Below are 15025 nucleotides of genomic sequence, written 5' to 3'. Positions count from 1 at the left end.
GGAACATATGTATATGTATAACTGATTCACTTTGTTATAAAGCAGAAACTAACACACCATTGTAAAGCAATTATACTCCAATAAAGATGTTAAAAAAAAAAAAAAAAAAGATCCTTTAGCCCCTGGCCTGCAAGGTAGGGTGGGTGTGGCACTGAATCACTGAGCAGCAGCCTCTCCTCAGTTTACCCCTTGCAAGTATCTTCTGATAGTTTCACTACCTAAATGTCTGGGGAACTCTGAAGATTAAGTGTCTTAAAGATCATCCAGTTCAACCACTCATCTGAGACTTGAAGCTGGTTGGGTTCTCCATAATTTACTCCTGGTGCAATTGTCTGCTCTTTGTGAGGGTATGTGGTACTGTGTTGCTTTGGGAGATTGTGTTAAAAAAACAGGATTTGGGGATATGAGAGAGATTAGATTAAATTCAGAAACAGGGGGAGGTGTTGGGGAGAATCTAAGGGGGGGGGTCATAGAGTGTATTGGGGGCGGAGCCATATCCTCGGAATTTTAGTCTGTTTCCTATACAATTATTCAGTAGCCATGCGTTGAGCACCCACTAAGTGCCAGGAATTATTCTTTGTGCTGGGGATACAGAGATGAATAAAATATCGACCCTTTTCTGAAGAGACTCTCAGCTGGTGAGGAGACTTACCAGAAAAGAGTCATTACAGTGCTAGGGGGTGGTGGGTCTCAGCCTTCCCGTCTAGTAAATGGAATAAATGACACCTCAGATCTCTTGTAGTTCCAAAATTTTACCAGCGTATTACTGAAATGTTCCTGACTCCACTAGAGTAAGGTTTGTAATACCAACAATTATCTGGTGGATTTTAATTTGTAAATTCCTTCTCACTTGGCTTTGACTTTTTAGAATGAATGAGCTTCTATCAGGAAGAGGCTTTGTTTTCATTTTAATACTATTGCCTTGAAAAATAGAACACTCGGATACCTTTACTTAGTATCACATAGACGTGTGTAAGTTGGGTACACTTCTTTCTTCTGAAGCATAACCATGTAATTTATTAACACGTCCACATTGTTTAACTGGCCAGTAAGGCAGATTCATTCTGGCCCTACCACCAGCCTCATGGAATAAACTTGCTAAGGCCTTTGTAGTTCAACAAGCCTTGGCTTCCAACCCTCATTCATTTTTGTTTTCTTTTTAAACATCTTTATTGGAATATAATTGCTGTACAATGGTGTGTTAGTTTCTGCTTTATAGCAAAGTGAATCAGCTATACATATACATATATCCCCGTATCCCCTCCCTCTTGGGTCTCCCTCCCACCCTCCCTATCCCACCCCTCTAGGTGGTCACAGAGCACCGAGCTGATCTCCCTGTGCTATGTGGCTGCTTCCCACTAGCTATCTATTTTACATTTGGTAGTGTATATATGTCCATGCCACTCTCTCACTTTGTCCCAGCTTACCCTTCCCCCTCCCCGTGTCCTCAAGTCCATTCTCTAGTAGGTCTGTGTCTTTATTCCCGTCTTGCCACTAGGTTCTTCATGACCTTTTTGTTTTTTTTCCTTAGATTCCATATATATGTGTTAGCATACTGTATTTGTTTTTCTCTTTCTGACTTACTTCACTCTGTATGACAGACTCTAACTCCATCCACCTCACTACAAATAACTCAGTTTCATTTCTTTTCATGGCTGAGTAATATTCCATTGTATGTATGTGCCACATCTTCTTTATCCATTCATCCGATGATGGACACTTAGGTTGCTTCCGTGTCCTGGCTATTGTAAATAGAGCTGCAGTGAACATTGTGGTACATGACTCTTTTTGAATTATGGTTTTCTCAGGTTATATGCCCAGTAGTGGGATTGCTGGGTCGTATGGTAGTTCTATTTGTAGTTTTTTAAGGAACCTCCATACTGTTCTCCATAGTGGCTGTATCAATCTACATTCCCACCAACAGTGCAAGAGCAACCCTCATTCATGTTACTAACTATGAGAACTTTGGTAAGTCACCTAGCTTCTGAGCCTCAGTTTCCTCACGTCTGAAATGCAAATGTTATTAGCTGCCTTGCAGTGATGACTTGACACAATTTTTGGATTTGAAAACGTTGATAGGAGGCACAGTCTTTGGTTAAGTTTAAGACATATGCACATGCACGTACTCATCCATATATGTCTAATGTAGCCATTACTTATCATGGAGGACATTGTTGAATCAAGAGTTCATTATTTCTATTTTTATGGCTTCAGCCAAGGACTTTATGTTCTCTAGAGTAGGGATGGAAAAGCCAAACGTCTCCAGGGGCCAGGTAGTTAACATAAATGACTGAAGTAGACCAGGTATAGGAAGATTGACAGTACACGCTCAATGGGAATGGAACTGAGGCACAGCCTTGGTGTCAGGGAGACACTAGGGCATGATGGTGCCCTGGAGAATCTGTGCAGCCAGTTACCACTGCCTGCATTGATTGCCACAGGGCGGTAGAGCTGGCTTAAGAAGCTGAAATCTGAATGTTATGTGAGACCACTTGTTATTAAATGTTGACAACGAATTTTAAAAATCTTAAACACTGGGTTGGCCAAGCAGAACATCTCTGCAGGCCAGGTTCGGCCATGCACTGCCAATGTGTCACCTTCAACCTAGAACTTGGTAGGACCGTGTAGCCTGATGGGTTAACTTGGAATACCCTGACGGCCTTGGATATCCTACCCGCATGACTTTGTTCTCGTAAGGCCTCCAGTAATGCTTCAGCTCTTCATTTTTGGCACTGCATCTGGCTCCGGTCTTGCCTTTTGACTATCTCGAACTTTGGCCCTCCCAGGTGTCTGATGTCCTGCCAGTCTCCATATTGTTTATTTTACTGCCACGTGAACCTGGTGTTTTGTGTACACCTGGATAGCATGGCTTGGATGGGAGCACACTGCTGAGGAATGTATGTTTAACTGTTGGAAAAATAAGAAGAAATGTTTTTTCACCCTTATTATAGACTTACCTCCCATTCAGCCTCCTGTGATCTTTGAGAATACGGGGCAGGGTTCCTGCTGTGATATTTCTTCTCTGTGTCAGGGTGCCAGGTCCTGCTAACCACTATCGAAGCCCCTTCTGTTTACACAATCCCAAGAAGTCCCTGGAATTAAAGGATTTTATGAGCATGCTTTTCCCGTGGGATCAGATTGCACTGGGGAAGAGGCTGGTGGGCCCGTGGCTTTTGACAGAACTCTGATCACATCTTATCCCTGCTTAAAAGCTTTCCATGGCTTCCTGTCACATACAGAAGCAAGAATTAACATTTATGGAGCCCAGCGATTACTGGTTGTTTTATAAATTGTCCCAGTTAGTCCTCAGTCCACTCTTTATGTTGGGAACTATTACACAAAGGCCAATTGCACAATGATGCAGGTGGAGTTCGGAGAGGTAAACTGACATGCCCGAGGTCACGCAGTAAGCATGACAGGTGATAGAAGTGGAATCCTGTCTGCCTGACTCTGAAGCTCCTGGTTAAATTGGAACAAAGTAACTCTGCCAGAGTGGGTTACGTGGCTAAGTGACTCCTTTGTAGAAAAGATATTTATATTTAGGTCTTGAATCAGAGTCTGCCAGTGGTACTTTAATCCAGATGTTAAAAACATTACTTCCCAGAGTTGTCAGGAAGATCAGAGGTGATCATTTATGTAAGAGCTGTAAAACCCTCTGCACGCATGTGATTCTTGCTCTGTACTAGTTCTGGGCAGTGTATTGCAAATGAACACATCTGGGTCATAAGGGAGACTGAGGCAGGAGAGTGGCCGGATCTGTACAAATCCATCTCAGCATCTAAGGAGGAGCCTTGCTTTTTTTATCCTTGTTCAAGGTCAACCTACACTTTCCGGAGCTTTGTAGCTTTGTGAATAATCTGCATAGACAGAGTTCATGTATACTTAAGGATAAAGGCTAACTGGCCCTGTCTCTGAATGAACTTTAGAGTCAGAGTATTCTATTACGTACTCTGGTTACACCTCTTATCAGCATAGTGGGCACTGAGGCAAATTATAATCTCTGACCCTCAGTGCTTTGGCTATAGACTGATAATTAATTTAGAGGATTGTTTGGAGAGTTAAATCAATTGATATATCCAAACCTCCTGGCACATAATAGGTGCCCAATGAATGTAAATTTACTCTCACCCTTTTAAAAGAGGGATCAAAAGAGAGGAAGGAGGTCTTGGGAAGTGACCCAGTTTTACCTGGGGCAGAGGAATCGTTAGTCCTTCAGGCTCTAGTAGTTGTGTAGTACTAGAAATAAAATCTCTGGTTTGTGAAATACATAATGGCAACAAAAGAGGTCTGGAATTCTCTCAGTGAAAGGTATGAGTCATGGGCTGTTGGTTGATTTTTTAGTTCTTGGTGGATATGGCAGCCCTTTAGAAATCCAACTGCAAAAGCCAAAACAGCCAGAGCTGGGGGTTTTAAGGTGGCTGATGTTATTTATTTTAAAGGATAAAATGTTTTTATTTTAAGCCCTTTCAAATAAGAAAGATCATTCAAAGTCCTTTTTCATGCCCACGATTAGACTAAAGACAGGTGTCTCTTTGTCATGGAACCTGAGATTTTTCCAAAGTTGAGGAACTCAAAAACAGTGCCCAAGGTTGTGTCCTGAGCCCCTCACACAGTGCCCAGAAACTATACTCAGGAATTGTCTATACATGCTTGTGGAATCCAACTGAGACCAAGGACTTGGGCTCAGGAAACCCAGGGAGCAGGATTGGATCTGCCATTCCTTTCTTCATTTCTGCCATGTGGTTGCTTTGAGTTCTGACAGTCTTCTTTTTGTAAAGAAAGGGACTGAACTTTCCAGTACCGAAGAACTGAGCATTTGTCAAAGAGAACCTCTAGACCCAGAATACTGCATGTTCACACCAGCCAACAGCAAGTGTTTTTCGTGGCAGCCTCTTTCAAAGGTGGGAAATGCCTTCATAGTAAACTTAGTTTTGTCTCATTTGGATTGTGTCCAGTCTAGAAATCTGGACAAATATCGTAAACTAAAGAAAGTTTGCACACTTCTAAGACAAGTAGCAATTAATTACTTTAAATAGAAACCTTGTCACTTACAAGCAACATAAATATTTGTATTTTGAACCTCTAAGTAGTAGTTGGGTTGACCATTCTGGCCTTAAGTGATTAAAAAAAAAATCAGGTGGTCATATTTTAACAGGGAAGACATTTATAAAGAAAGGGAGGGTCAGGTCATGGAGTAAGAAAACATGAGCCAAAAGAAAGACAGATCTGGGTTCAAATCCCAGCAACCAATGGACTCACTTGGGAACCTTGGCCACGTTACAAAACTACTGGTTTCAGTTTTCTGTTGGGTGCAAATGAAAATAATGGCCTGTAACTTTTCAGAGCTGTTGTGGTGATGAAAATACATTAATTCCTAATTAGATTCTAAACTCCTTGAAATCAGAAGCCCGGCGTCGTCCATCTGTGCTTCTAACATCTGGTCCAAATTGGTGCCATTTACTTGCTTTGATTTCAGATGAGCTGCTTAAACTTTCTGAGCCTTAATTTTTCACTTGTAAAGTGAGTAAAACAGTAAAGTTGGTAGAACTCTATACCGTAGGTAAGATGCATAAATTCCTGTCACAGAATCATTTGAGCAACTAGACTGTGCTTGATACCTACACACAGATTCTATATATCCAGTATTATTTTGTGAGCATATATGTAGGCTTTCTGCAGATATTAGTTTAATTATCACTCACACAGATGCTCGACTTGGCTTATTTTAAGGTAACTACAGCTCTGGTGAAGTAGAAAGTTGGACAACTCTGGAAAAGGCACTTGAAGGACATGGTCCATAGGAGCGATGGGAAAATCTCTCCCTGATGCTCTGATTTCGGTCATGCAAAAGTGCAAAAATTTCTCATTCACTCTCCCACCCCCACTCTTTTCCTACCCTCACAAGAGCTCTCTAAAAAGCACTTTGAGAGCAGGAGGCTGTGTTTAATTTTGCACCAACTTGAAGCTGTGGCTGGAGGGAGCAGGGCTCTGGGGCTGGGTCACTTTGGTAACACTTCCCACATGACTTTATCAATGGGTGGGCCACAGAAACTTATCCCATGTTTTCTTACACCCCACCCCCAAACCGCCCAACCTGCCCAAGTGTTCGTTTTTCAAAGCCCAAGAGCTTTCAAAGGCCTGAACCCAACACAGGGGCTTTTCTTCATGCTTTGATTTTCTGCCCATTAAGTGTTTGTCAGTGAGTTCGTATTTCGCCTCCTCTGCAGCCTACACATCCCAAGAGGTCCCTGGAGGTTTAGGAAGTTAATTGATCCTTGATTAAAAGAAGGAGAAATGCTTGAGTTGAGGTCTAGAACCACCAGATAGTGTGTGTGTGTGTGTGTGTGTGTATTTACATACATTTTGGTTCTGCTTTGCAGAAAGCTTGTAATGTACCTTTCATTATAGATAAATCTAAATTCCAGGATATTGGCTTCGGAGTTTTCATTATATTCAGTACTGTCGTGTGTGGAGCACAGTGAATGTTCAGGGAGCAGGAGCCAGTGCTGTTGCCTTGACTGTTCCAAACAAAGCATTTTCTTCTTCAAAGCCCATGAGATTTGCTGGGCTTCAATTAATGTATTAAACTCATAGGTGCCTCCTTCCCTCTATTTTAAGTGACTCATTTACTTTAGAAAGCACCCAGGAGTCAGAGCATTTGAGTCCTGTCCACCACTACCGCTGACAGAGGGACTCTGGTAAGTCACTTGAATCCCTTTGAACCTTAGGGTGACTTAACGTGTTAGCTTTTATGACTGCTCCTCCTGCTGGCCTTTGGGCCACTGGAAGGTTGGGACTCCAACTCAGTAGCCCCATCAGTGCTGAGAACAGAACAGGCAGCAGGTTTGTCAGATTTGCCACAGTTTATGTGGGGATCCTCGGTACCTTGTGTTTCTCTCCCAGCTCTGTAGCCAAACTTAAAATTGTATTCTCGTGATGGCAATGGCCATCAGTTTTGTTGATGGCCTATTGCAGTCCCTAAACTACACTGTTTTTATGAGTGTATTTAGCCCCTGGACCCCAGAAACCTCCGACTCACATAAGGGTCAAATTAAGCCTCCCATCTGGGCCATCTTTAGCGTCTCTAGTAGAGTGTTCTTTTGTGCCCTCGCTGTACTCTCTACATCCATCAGTCCTCACACTAAAAATGTTTTAGTGCACTTGTTTTCATGACTTTCTTACAACACCATGCACCTCTTGAGGGCAGGTACTGTACTTTGACGTACTTACCCCTTGATTCCCAGTGGCTAACACTGGGAATTTTCTTAAAATGAAATGATCAGGGACTGCAGTGATTGGTAATAAAGATGGTGCCAACGTTGGAAATGGAGATCCTGTTTTGGAAAAGAACGCCTCTTCTCTGTCGTGGAGAGGCAAGGCATGGTGTTATGTCTCTTGAGGGCTGGCTGCCCCATTGGGGGGACATGTTCATGCTTTTCCCATCAACTGAAGGGGATCTGAGGTTATTCTTTTCCCCGAGCCAAGTCAAGATTTGACTGGCATCACCCCCAATCATACCACAAGTTTGTAGGGGAGACAGAAAAGGCCACTGGGTTTTCTAAATGCTGTCTCCACGCCTTTCAAGAAAATAAAATGGACCGTATTCCGATCCAACTTCTTGTCTGTTTGTGGTCATCATCTACATAATTGGAACCGGAAACCCTCCCCAAGCCTTGGACAAGGAAGGAAGGAAAAGGATTTGGATTGTTCCCAGGTTAAGAGTACAGAGGAAATGACCAGACAGATTTTCTTTCCTAACCTTCTCTGTGGGACTTTCCCCTCCTTCTTCCTTTTAGCGTTTTTGAGTGTCCACAGTGTGTGCCAGACTCGGTGCTGACACTACCCCGTGCTGTTGCCTGGTTTCTTCCAACTAAAACAACTTCCGGTACTGATTTTATTCCATGATATGTGTCTTCCCCTGCTAGATTGTAAACTTCCTGAGGGCAAGGCTTGTGTCATCTTTGTAGTCCTTGTACTTAGTAGGCATATTTAAGACTCAATAAATATTTGTTGAATGAATGAATGAACAAATACATTATCATGTCCTCCCAGCAATCCCAAAGCAAGATTTTGTTTTTCCCATTGAGCAGATGAGAGGGGGGTTTTGGAGATGGAAAGTAACTTGCTCAAGTAGTAGGGAGCAGGGTTGAGATCATTAACCAAGTTCAGTCTGACTCCACAGCCCTTTTATATGTGTTTTATTGTCCTTAGGAACATATGTTTTACAGGCCTATCATGTGAACACTAGTAAAAATAGAAGCTGGGGGCCTTAAGAGCGGAACACAAATGTAAGGAACTTGGGGTCTGTTCCCTTCCTTTTATTAGCAACGCTTTGGCTCCTCGGCACCACAGAGACTGTGACCGGGCTCAGATGTGAAGCTAACGGTGTTTGTCACGATGTGTGGAACTTTAAAAGTGGACTATTAATATCATGCTGCTGGCTTCACAGCTCCTTTTCGTAGCCAACTTGGCCACATTTCAAAATGTGTAGGCAGTGGAATGAAGACGGCTCAGGCCCACGTGATATCTTTTCTCTCCCAGCCCCAAACCCAAGAAGATCAGCTAACTGCACTTGCCATCTCTAAGCCGGGACATGGATTCCCTGTTTCCCTTTCTTTCTCTTCTCCATCGCAGAGACCGAGTTTCAAGAGCTAATAGTTGTTGCCTTCCAGGGCCCCTCTGTGTTTACTCTACGAAGGTGGCTTTCTTTTCAAAGCACCAGTATGAATTTGATAAAGTAAATTGTTGTTCTAGCAGGAAGCAGTTGTGGGGGGGGGGGGTGGGGTCACAAAATAAATAGCCGTAGAATTCAAATAAATCCAAAGAATAAAACCAAATAAATCCATGTGTGTATGCACAGTGATACATAAATACACTTTTTAGAAAGTGAGCATTTTTATCGCTGCCAGTCTGGACCAAAGTCATTGAAAAACTGTGGAGTTCATGGTACATTTTTTTTTTCTTTAAGAGGGCGTCTGGGCCTTCGAGCCACATGACATGAGCTTAACTCTTTTTGAAAAAACATGAAAATGGAATCTTATCTTTTAAACGGCTGCTTATCGTGGGTTTTTTTTTTTTTTCCACTAATGAAAGTCATATATGGATGAAACCAATTTGCAAAGTTAAATTAGGGATTTAGGCCCTTTGGGGTGGACTAAGAGACTCTGAGTGATCTAAGCATTCTTTCTGAGCCTCTATTCTCTCCACTGGCAGATGAGTGATAGTAGTGCTTAAATGATTTTAAAATGACCACTCGGGGTTGTTGGAAGATTCAATGCAAAAATGGATGCAAAATACCTCACACGTTGTTGGTGCACAGCAGTGGTGGGCTGTTATCTTCGACAAGATGGTTTTCATGGTCTTCCTTAGTCCTGACATTCAGTGGCTCACCTTGCACTTTTACTTTACCTTTTACTCACCATTGTGAGGTGGCCTTGGGGCTAGGTATTGAACTTGGATATAGGGGAGGAAGTGTCTTTCCAGCCTAAAGAAGAGCATGAACCAAGACAGAGGCTCTGTGTCCTGTTTTGTTGGAGGGTGTATCAAGGAGGTTCAGGTCGTGGGGAACTCTGGAGGTCATACTTAGGGATGTCATCTTGTCCTGTGCAATGGGGAAACATTGAAGAAGCTTGAGCATGGCCATGACATACTTACAGTCAGGAAGCAAGCTGGTGGATGTGGGTAAGAGGCACGGAAGGCCAGGAGACCAATTTGGAAGCTGCCGCCGTGTCCAAGAAAGAGGTATTGTGGGCCTTCACTTTTTGCTTCAGGCTTATGAGGGCCTTTCCTGGCAGGTGATGGAATCCATTTTCCATGACCTTCAAGAGAATGGCATCTGAGCTGGATGTTGATAAACTAGCAGCAGCTGCAAGAGTGCCTCAGTGCCCCTGATGCCCTTGGGCTCTGCTCCAGGTCTGTAAGCAGGAAGGCCCAGCTCAGCTCTGCTCAGTCTTGTCAAAGACTCTTTGAACAGTGAAAGAAAAACACTGGCAATGGCATTCACTAAGCAGCTACTATGTGCGAACACTGTACTAGGAGTTTTATGTGCTTTGTTTCCTATTCCCCTTTAGTCATCACCACAATTCATTTATGGGGAAACTGAGGCTCAGGAAGATGGAGAGAGAACCAGAAGTCACATTGCTAGGAAGTGGTGGATCTGGGGTTCAAATTCAGGTTGTCTGATTCCAGAGTCTTCAGAATTCCAAGCCACAAAGTCTTGGGATGAGCTTCTCAAAGGGGGAAATGATTGACTTAAGAGAGGAAGGCACTTGGAGGCATCATGAGACCTCATTAGATTTGGGGCTTTGTTAGTAATAATTACAAATCGGGCTTTGATTTTTAGCAGGATGTTGTAGAGCAGTGGAAAAGCTCCTGCCCTGCCACTTCCACCGCCTCCCTCTGTGCTCTTGGACAAGACAAGAGGATCACACTATACCCTTCTTAGTGGCAACTAAAGGAGGGAAGGGGGTGCATGTAGAGAAGGCTCTCTGTAGGCGGTAGATCAAATGCAAGGAATTAACATTGCCGTCGATGTTGTTATCTGGGGTGGTCTTTGCTGTAGGTCATTCTTCTTTGGCCTCCTCGCACTGATGTTTTTCCCTCTCTCTTGTTTTTTTCTGGTATATGCGATGATGGTTCCGTCTGGACCAGCGGGCCTGCCCTTCCTCATCATCGAGACTAGCACCATCAAGCCTTACCACCGGGGGTTTTACTGCAATGACGAGAGCATCAAGTACCCGCTGAAAACCGGTGAGACAATCAATGATGCTGTGCTCTGCGCCGTGGGGATTGTCATCGCCATCCTCGCGGTAAGCGCCCAGACCGCCGTGTGCAAAGCACGTCGTGGACTATCCAATCTAGTAGAGGTTTGGAAGATCGAGTAGAATTTCATTTGATTAACACTGTTTCATGCAGTTAATACTATTACTAAAAGTATTTTAAAATACTAAATATATATATATATATATATATATATATATATATATATACTATAAGTATTATAAAAGTATGCTAAGCAACCTTCTACAATGCTTTGCATACCTTATCCTTACAACAATCTAACAAAGTCTAGATATCGTTCTTATCTTTCTTCTACAAATTAAGAAGCTGAGGTCCGCAGAGTAAAAATAATTTGCCCAAGGTCACGTAGTTAATGAGTGGTTGAGTTGGGATTTGAACCTCATTGTCCCTTACCCCAGTGTCTGAGCTCTTAGCCATTGTGCTATAAATCTGAGCCCCAGAGGATGGGGGTAATACCTTACCAAATATCTCAGGCCTTTTCTGTGTTCTTTCCACACTCTCGTGGTGCTGCTCTGACAGTGGTAATGCCCCTGACATTCTCTGGCATATTGTTTAATTCTCTCATCCAGTGGTTGTAGTGTCAAAGTGAAAATAGAATGAGACTTGCAATCCAGGGACCTAGGTTCCAGACCTGGCCCTCCACTGCCAAGCTGTACATCCTTAAAATCAGGGGTGGCCATCTTGCTTCAAAACTTTGCAGTCAGAAGTAAAAGAGATCATGAACATTGAAGTAATTGGCAAACTCTTAATTGCTGACCAGGTTGCTCATACGCCGGTGTAAAATCTAGACTTACATCCAGATCTTCCCTTAGAGGATGAAGCCCTCATTGAAGATGCCAAAATGTGCCACCGACTTGACAAGGTCCAGAATTACTTTGAGCAGTGGTAGCCTCATGGGAATCAGGGTATGGTCTATCTGGGCTTTACTTAGAAGTTCACTGCCCTGTTTTAGACGTGTCCATTTAGGGCAGGGGAGGGGGAGAGTAACTGAGGGTAATCCAGTCCTATAATTTGTAGTTCATACATTTTCACAGCCATCCATTCCACACCTCCAGTATTTTCTAAATTTTTTCTTTGTCCTTGAACCTCAGCCATATGGGCAAAGGGTATGGGATCACATCCACCAAGATCGAAAATCTTTGTTTCAAATCCTTGAGTCATCTTTGTATTCATCCTAGCCTGGAAACTTATCTTTGGCCTGTAATAGCAAGCCAAGAAGGAAGGAGTTGATATTAAGAACACTGCATGTGAAATAAGGGCTTAGTATCCCCCTCATTCAAATGGAAGATCAGAAGCTCTTGGAGGGGTTCAGTGACATGCTCAAAGTCTAAAGCAAGTAAAACTTCGAGCCTAAACCTGGCTTATTCCCAAACCCTCTGTCCATCTTGCAGGCTTGATTTAGGCTTGGAGGTTGGCTATCCTATCCAAGTGCTCAGTGGGATGGGCAGTTAGCTACTGTTGCCTTCTCTGCATCAAATGTAAGCTGCTGATTGTCATGGAGCACAGTGCATGAAGTTTTTCTTTTGACTTCCCCACTCTGGGGGTTGCTTATTACTTTGAGACCCCTCTTTGTTTTTTAATAACATCGTAAACAAGGCACGCAGTCAACAGTTTGACATTGGGGAGGGGGCAGGGAGGCTAGTAGAATTCTTTCCAACCTTTAAAAGAAAAACAGTCCATTTGGCAACTGAAGTAGTTTCTTAAAGGTGGACTAAGGATCTTTGTGTTCAGAAGCTGAGAAATATAAAATCTAATTTTACTCTTTGCTCCAAATTAACAATGCGGGGTTGAGTTCTCTAGGAAGAATGGCTTTGCCTGGAAAAAACGTTTGAATACTTAATACAGTATCTTGTGCTAAGGTTTGAACAGGTGTTTTTTGACACTTGGAGGCTCAGTTAATTGAATGCTTTTAGAAGCCGACTCTAACCCGGGAGGGGTTGAGATAAGAATAGCACAGTGTCAGGGTTGTTCTGTGATCTTCGTACTCTTTACGTGCGATTATCAGTGGCTTGCCTAGTGGGCTGCTCCTAGACGTGGCGCCGTGGAGAGAGACACTCTTCAGAGGCCTGGGGCCCCTCTGGCTACGTGAATTAGGTGAATCCCTGGTTCTTCTAGGCCTCGTTTTCCTCGTCTGTAAAATGAGAGTGCTGTTTGACTTCACTCCTGGGGATTGCTGTGGGAATCAAATGCCATCCCTTCCGTGGGCACATGCTTGGCTGCAGTGGGCTGGGTGGACCCAGGGTGCTCAAGTAGCCTCTTTGAGGTCCATGTGTCTCTTCCATCCTTCCTTCCTCAAGCAAAATTCCTGGTCAGCAGCTCTTTCCCTGCTGTTTGCCAAGAGCCCCTTCTTCCTCACGAGATGCTAGCATTTCTAAGAAAAATCTGCTTTGAAGAGCTTAGTTGTGGCTGGCCTCTCTCCTCGTGTCACGTGGATGTTTTAATTAAAATGCTCCCTGACCTCCCGGGTTTCCTGGAAATGGTCATGTGCTGTGGCCTTGGTTATATAGGATGGGCGGCAGCAATGCTTCCTTCTCCCGCACAGGGTTAGCAAAATCGGTTTGGTGGGGCTTCCCTCTGGTTCGGAAAAAGGCCAGCCAAGCAAATGCGGCAATAATTGGTGTCCTTTGTCAGGGGCTACTGTTGTGCCATGGAAACCTGAGACCGCGTTCAAGCCTTTTGCCCTCGTAGAAACCCCCGCCACCCTGACACGAGGTTTTCTGGTGTCTCAGTTTCTCATGGGGTTAAAGTCATAAGCGCTGGTTCATCCCTGAGCTCCTCTGCTATGGAACGTTGTAGCAAATGAATGAACCTCACTGCGCTTGAGTGGGCTCACCTGTGAAATGGACATTCTATGTCTACTTATGAAGGTTTTCAGAAATAAATGAGCTAAAGTATGGAAAGTAACTTAGGGCCCGACACAAGCAGTATAGTAGGTAAATGGTCACTATCTTTATTGTAAGTGAGTAAACAGTCACAAAGTCGTGAAGTGACTTCGCCAAGACCTTATACCCGGTATAAGCAGCATCAGGAAAGGACCTCCAGCCTTTGGACTCGTCACATCTCCCGCTCTTTCCTTGTAGTTTATTCGTCAGAAACCGGGTCTCTTGACTCTCGTTCCAGTGCTCTTTGCAAGAAAACTTTTACCTCCTGATCCAGCTGCCCCTGCCTTTCAGCTGGAGGCATGTGTGAGAGGTGGGCTCCTAATGAGGTCTGCTTGCCCGCTCACCTGCCATTAAGGACCGGAGCGCTCAGGGGAAAAAAGGAAAAGCAAAGACCTCGGAGGAAAAGTGACTAATTCCCATTAATATATATTCTCAATTCTGGAAAAGCTATACGACTTGAATTCAGCAGCAATAGCAACCCCTCTCTCCCACTGTGACTGGCCAGAGAGCCTGGCTGGCCCCGTCCAGAATCTGCTTCTGATCAGAGGGCGTGAATGACAGTCAGGGAGGGTGGAGGGGAACCCAGAGCTGGAAATCTAATCATCCTGCTACCTTCTGCCCCGGTCTCCTCCCACCGAATGTCAGGTTTGTTTAAAACAACAAGAGAAGCCTTTTCTGATTTGGATGCCCTTGTTCCAGTCTGAAGAGTCCCCACAACAAAGGAATCGCATGCCAGTGGGGTTTAGAGTGTGGTTTAGAGATGCACATATCAGAAGTTATAGAGAAAGCAGACACCTTTCTATGGCAGGAGATGTGGAAAAATCTAGTCATTTTGACCTCTTTTTCAGATGTAGCGCAGATTCTGGAATTATAGCATAATAGGAATTCCTTCCAAATCCACAAGGCAGTGGTTCCCATCCCTGCCTTGTAAGGGTTTAATGACTCTAGCAGCAGTGAGATTAGGAGCAAAAGCAGTACATATCTCCTATCTAGCTTTCTCTCGATTTGCCTTGTACTGCGCTGTGAAGAGAATTATGGGCAAAGATCTTAATATGGAAAAATGCTTAGTATTCTTTTTAAATAAACATGAGCTCAGTGCTTGCCTTGGTCAGACCCTGAAAGGGGTTTAATAAAGATCCGTAATATCTAGGAATTGAAGCATGATGAATCACAAGTGAATCCCCTTCTCCCTCTGGCCGTAAAAACACTACTTTTCCTCAGATCCCATTGATTTTGACCTCTGTCATGATATTCCTGACTAGAGAAAAAGCTCAGGCTTTGGCATCATCTGATTGAGGCTCATGGCCTAACTTCTGAGCTTATCCATTCTGTGACTTGTCCTT

General features: G+C 43.7%; 1 protein-coding gene across 1 annotated transcript in view; it reads left to right on the top strand.

Moving 5' to 3' along the window:
• Window positions 1–15025, top strand: part of PLPP3 (phospholipid phosphatase 3) — an 85688-nt gene that overhangs the window by 33711 nt on the left and 36952 nt on the right. Inside the window, exon 2 of the mRNA XM_068539973.1 lies at window positions 10651–10808. Within this exon, the coding sequence (XP_068396074.1) occupies window positions 10651–10808 (158 nt within the window). The remainder of the gene's footprint in view (window positions 1–10650; window positions 10809–15025) is intronic.

The sequence above is a fragment of the Eschrichtius robustus genome, chromosome 3, assembly GCF_028021215.1.
Source record: "Eschrichtius robustus isolate mEscRob2 chromosome 3, mEscRob2.pri, whole genome shotgun sequence".
NCBI lineage: Eukaryota > Metazoa > Chordata > Mammalia > Artiodactyla > Eschrichtiidae > Eschrichtius > Eschrichtius robustus.
This window is presented reverse-complemented; position numbering and strand designations above follow the sequence as displayed.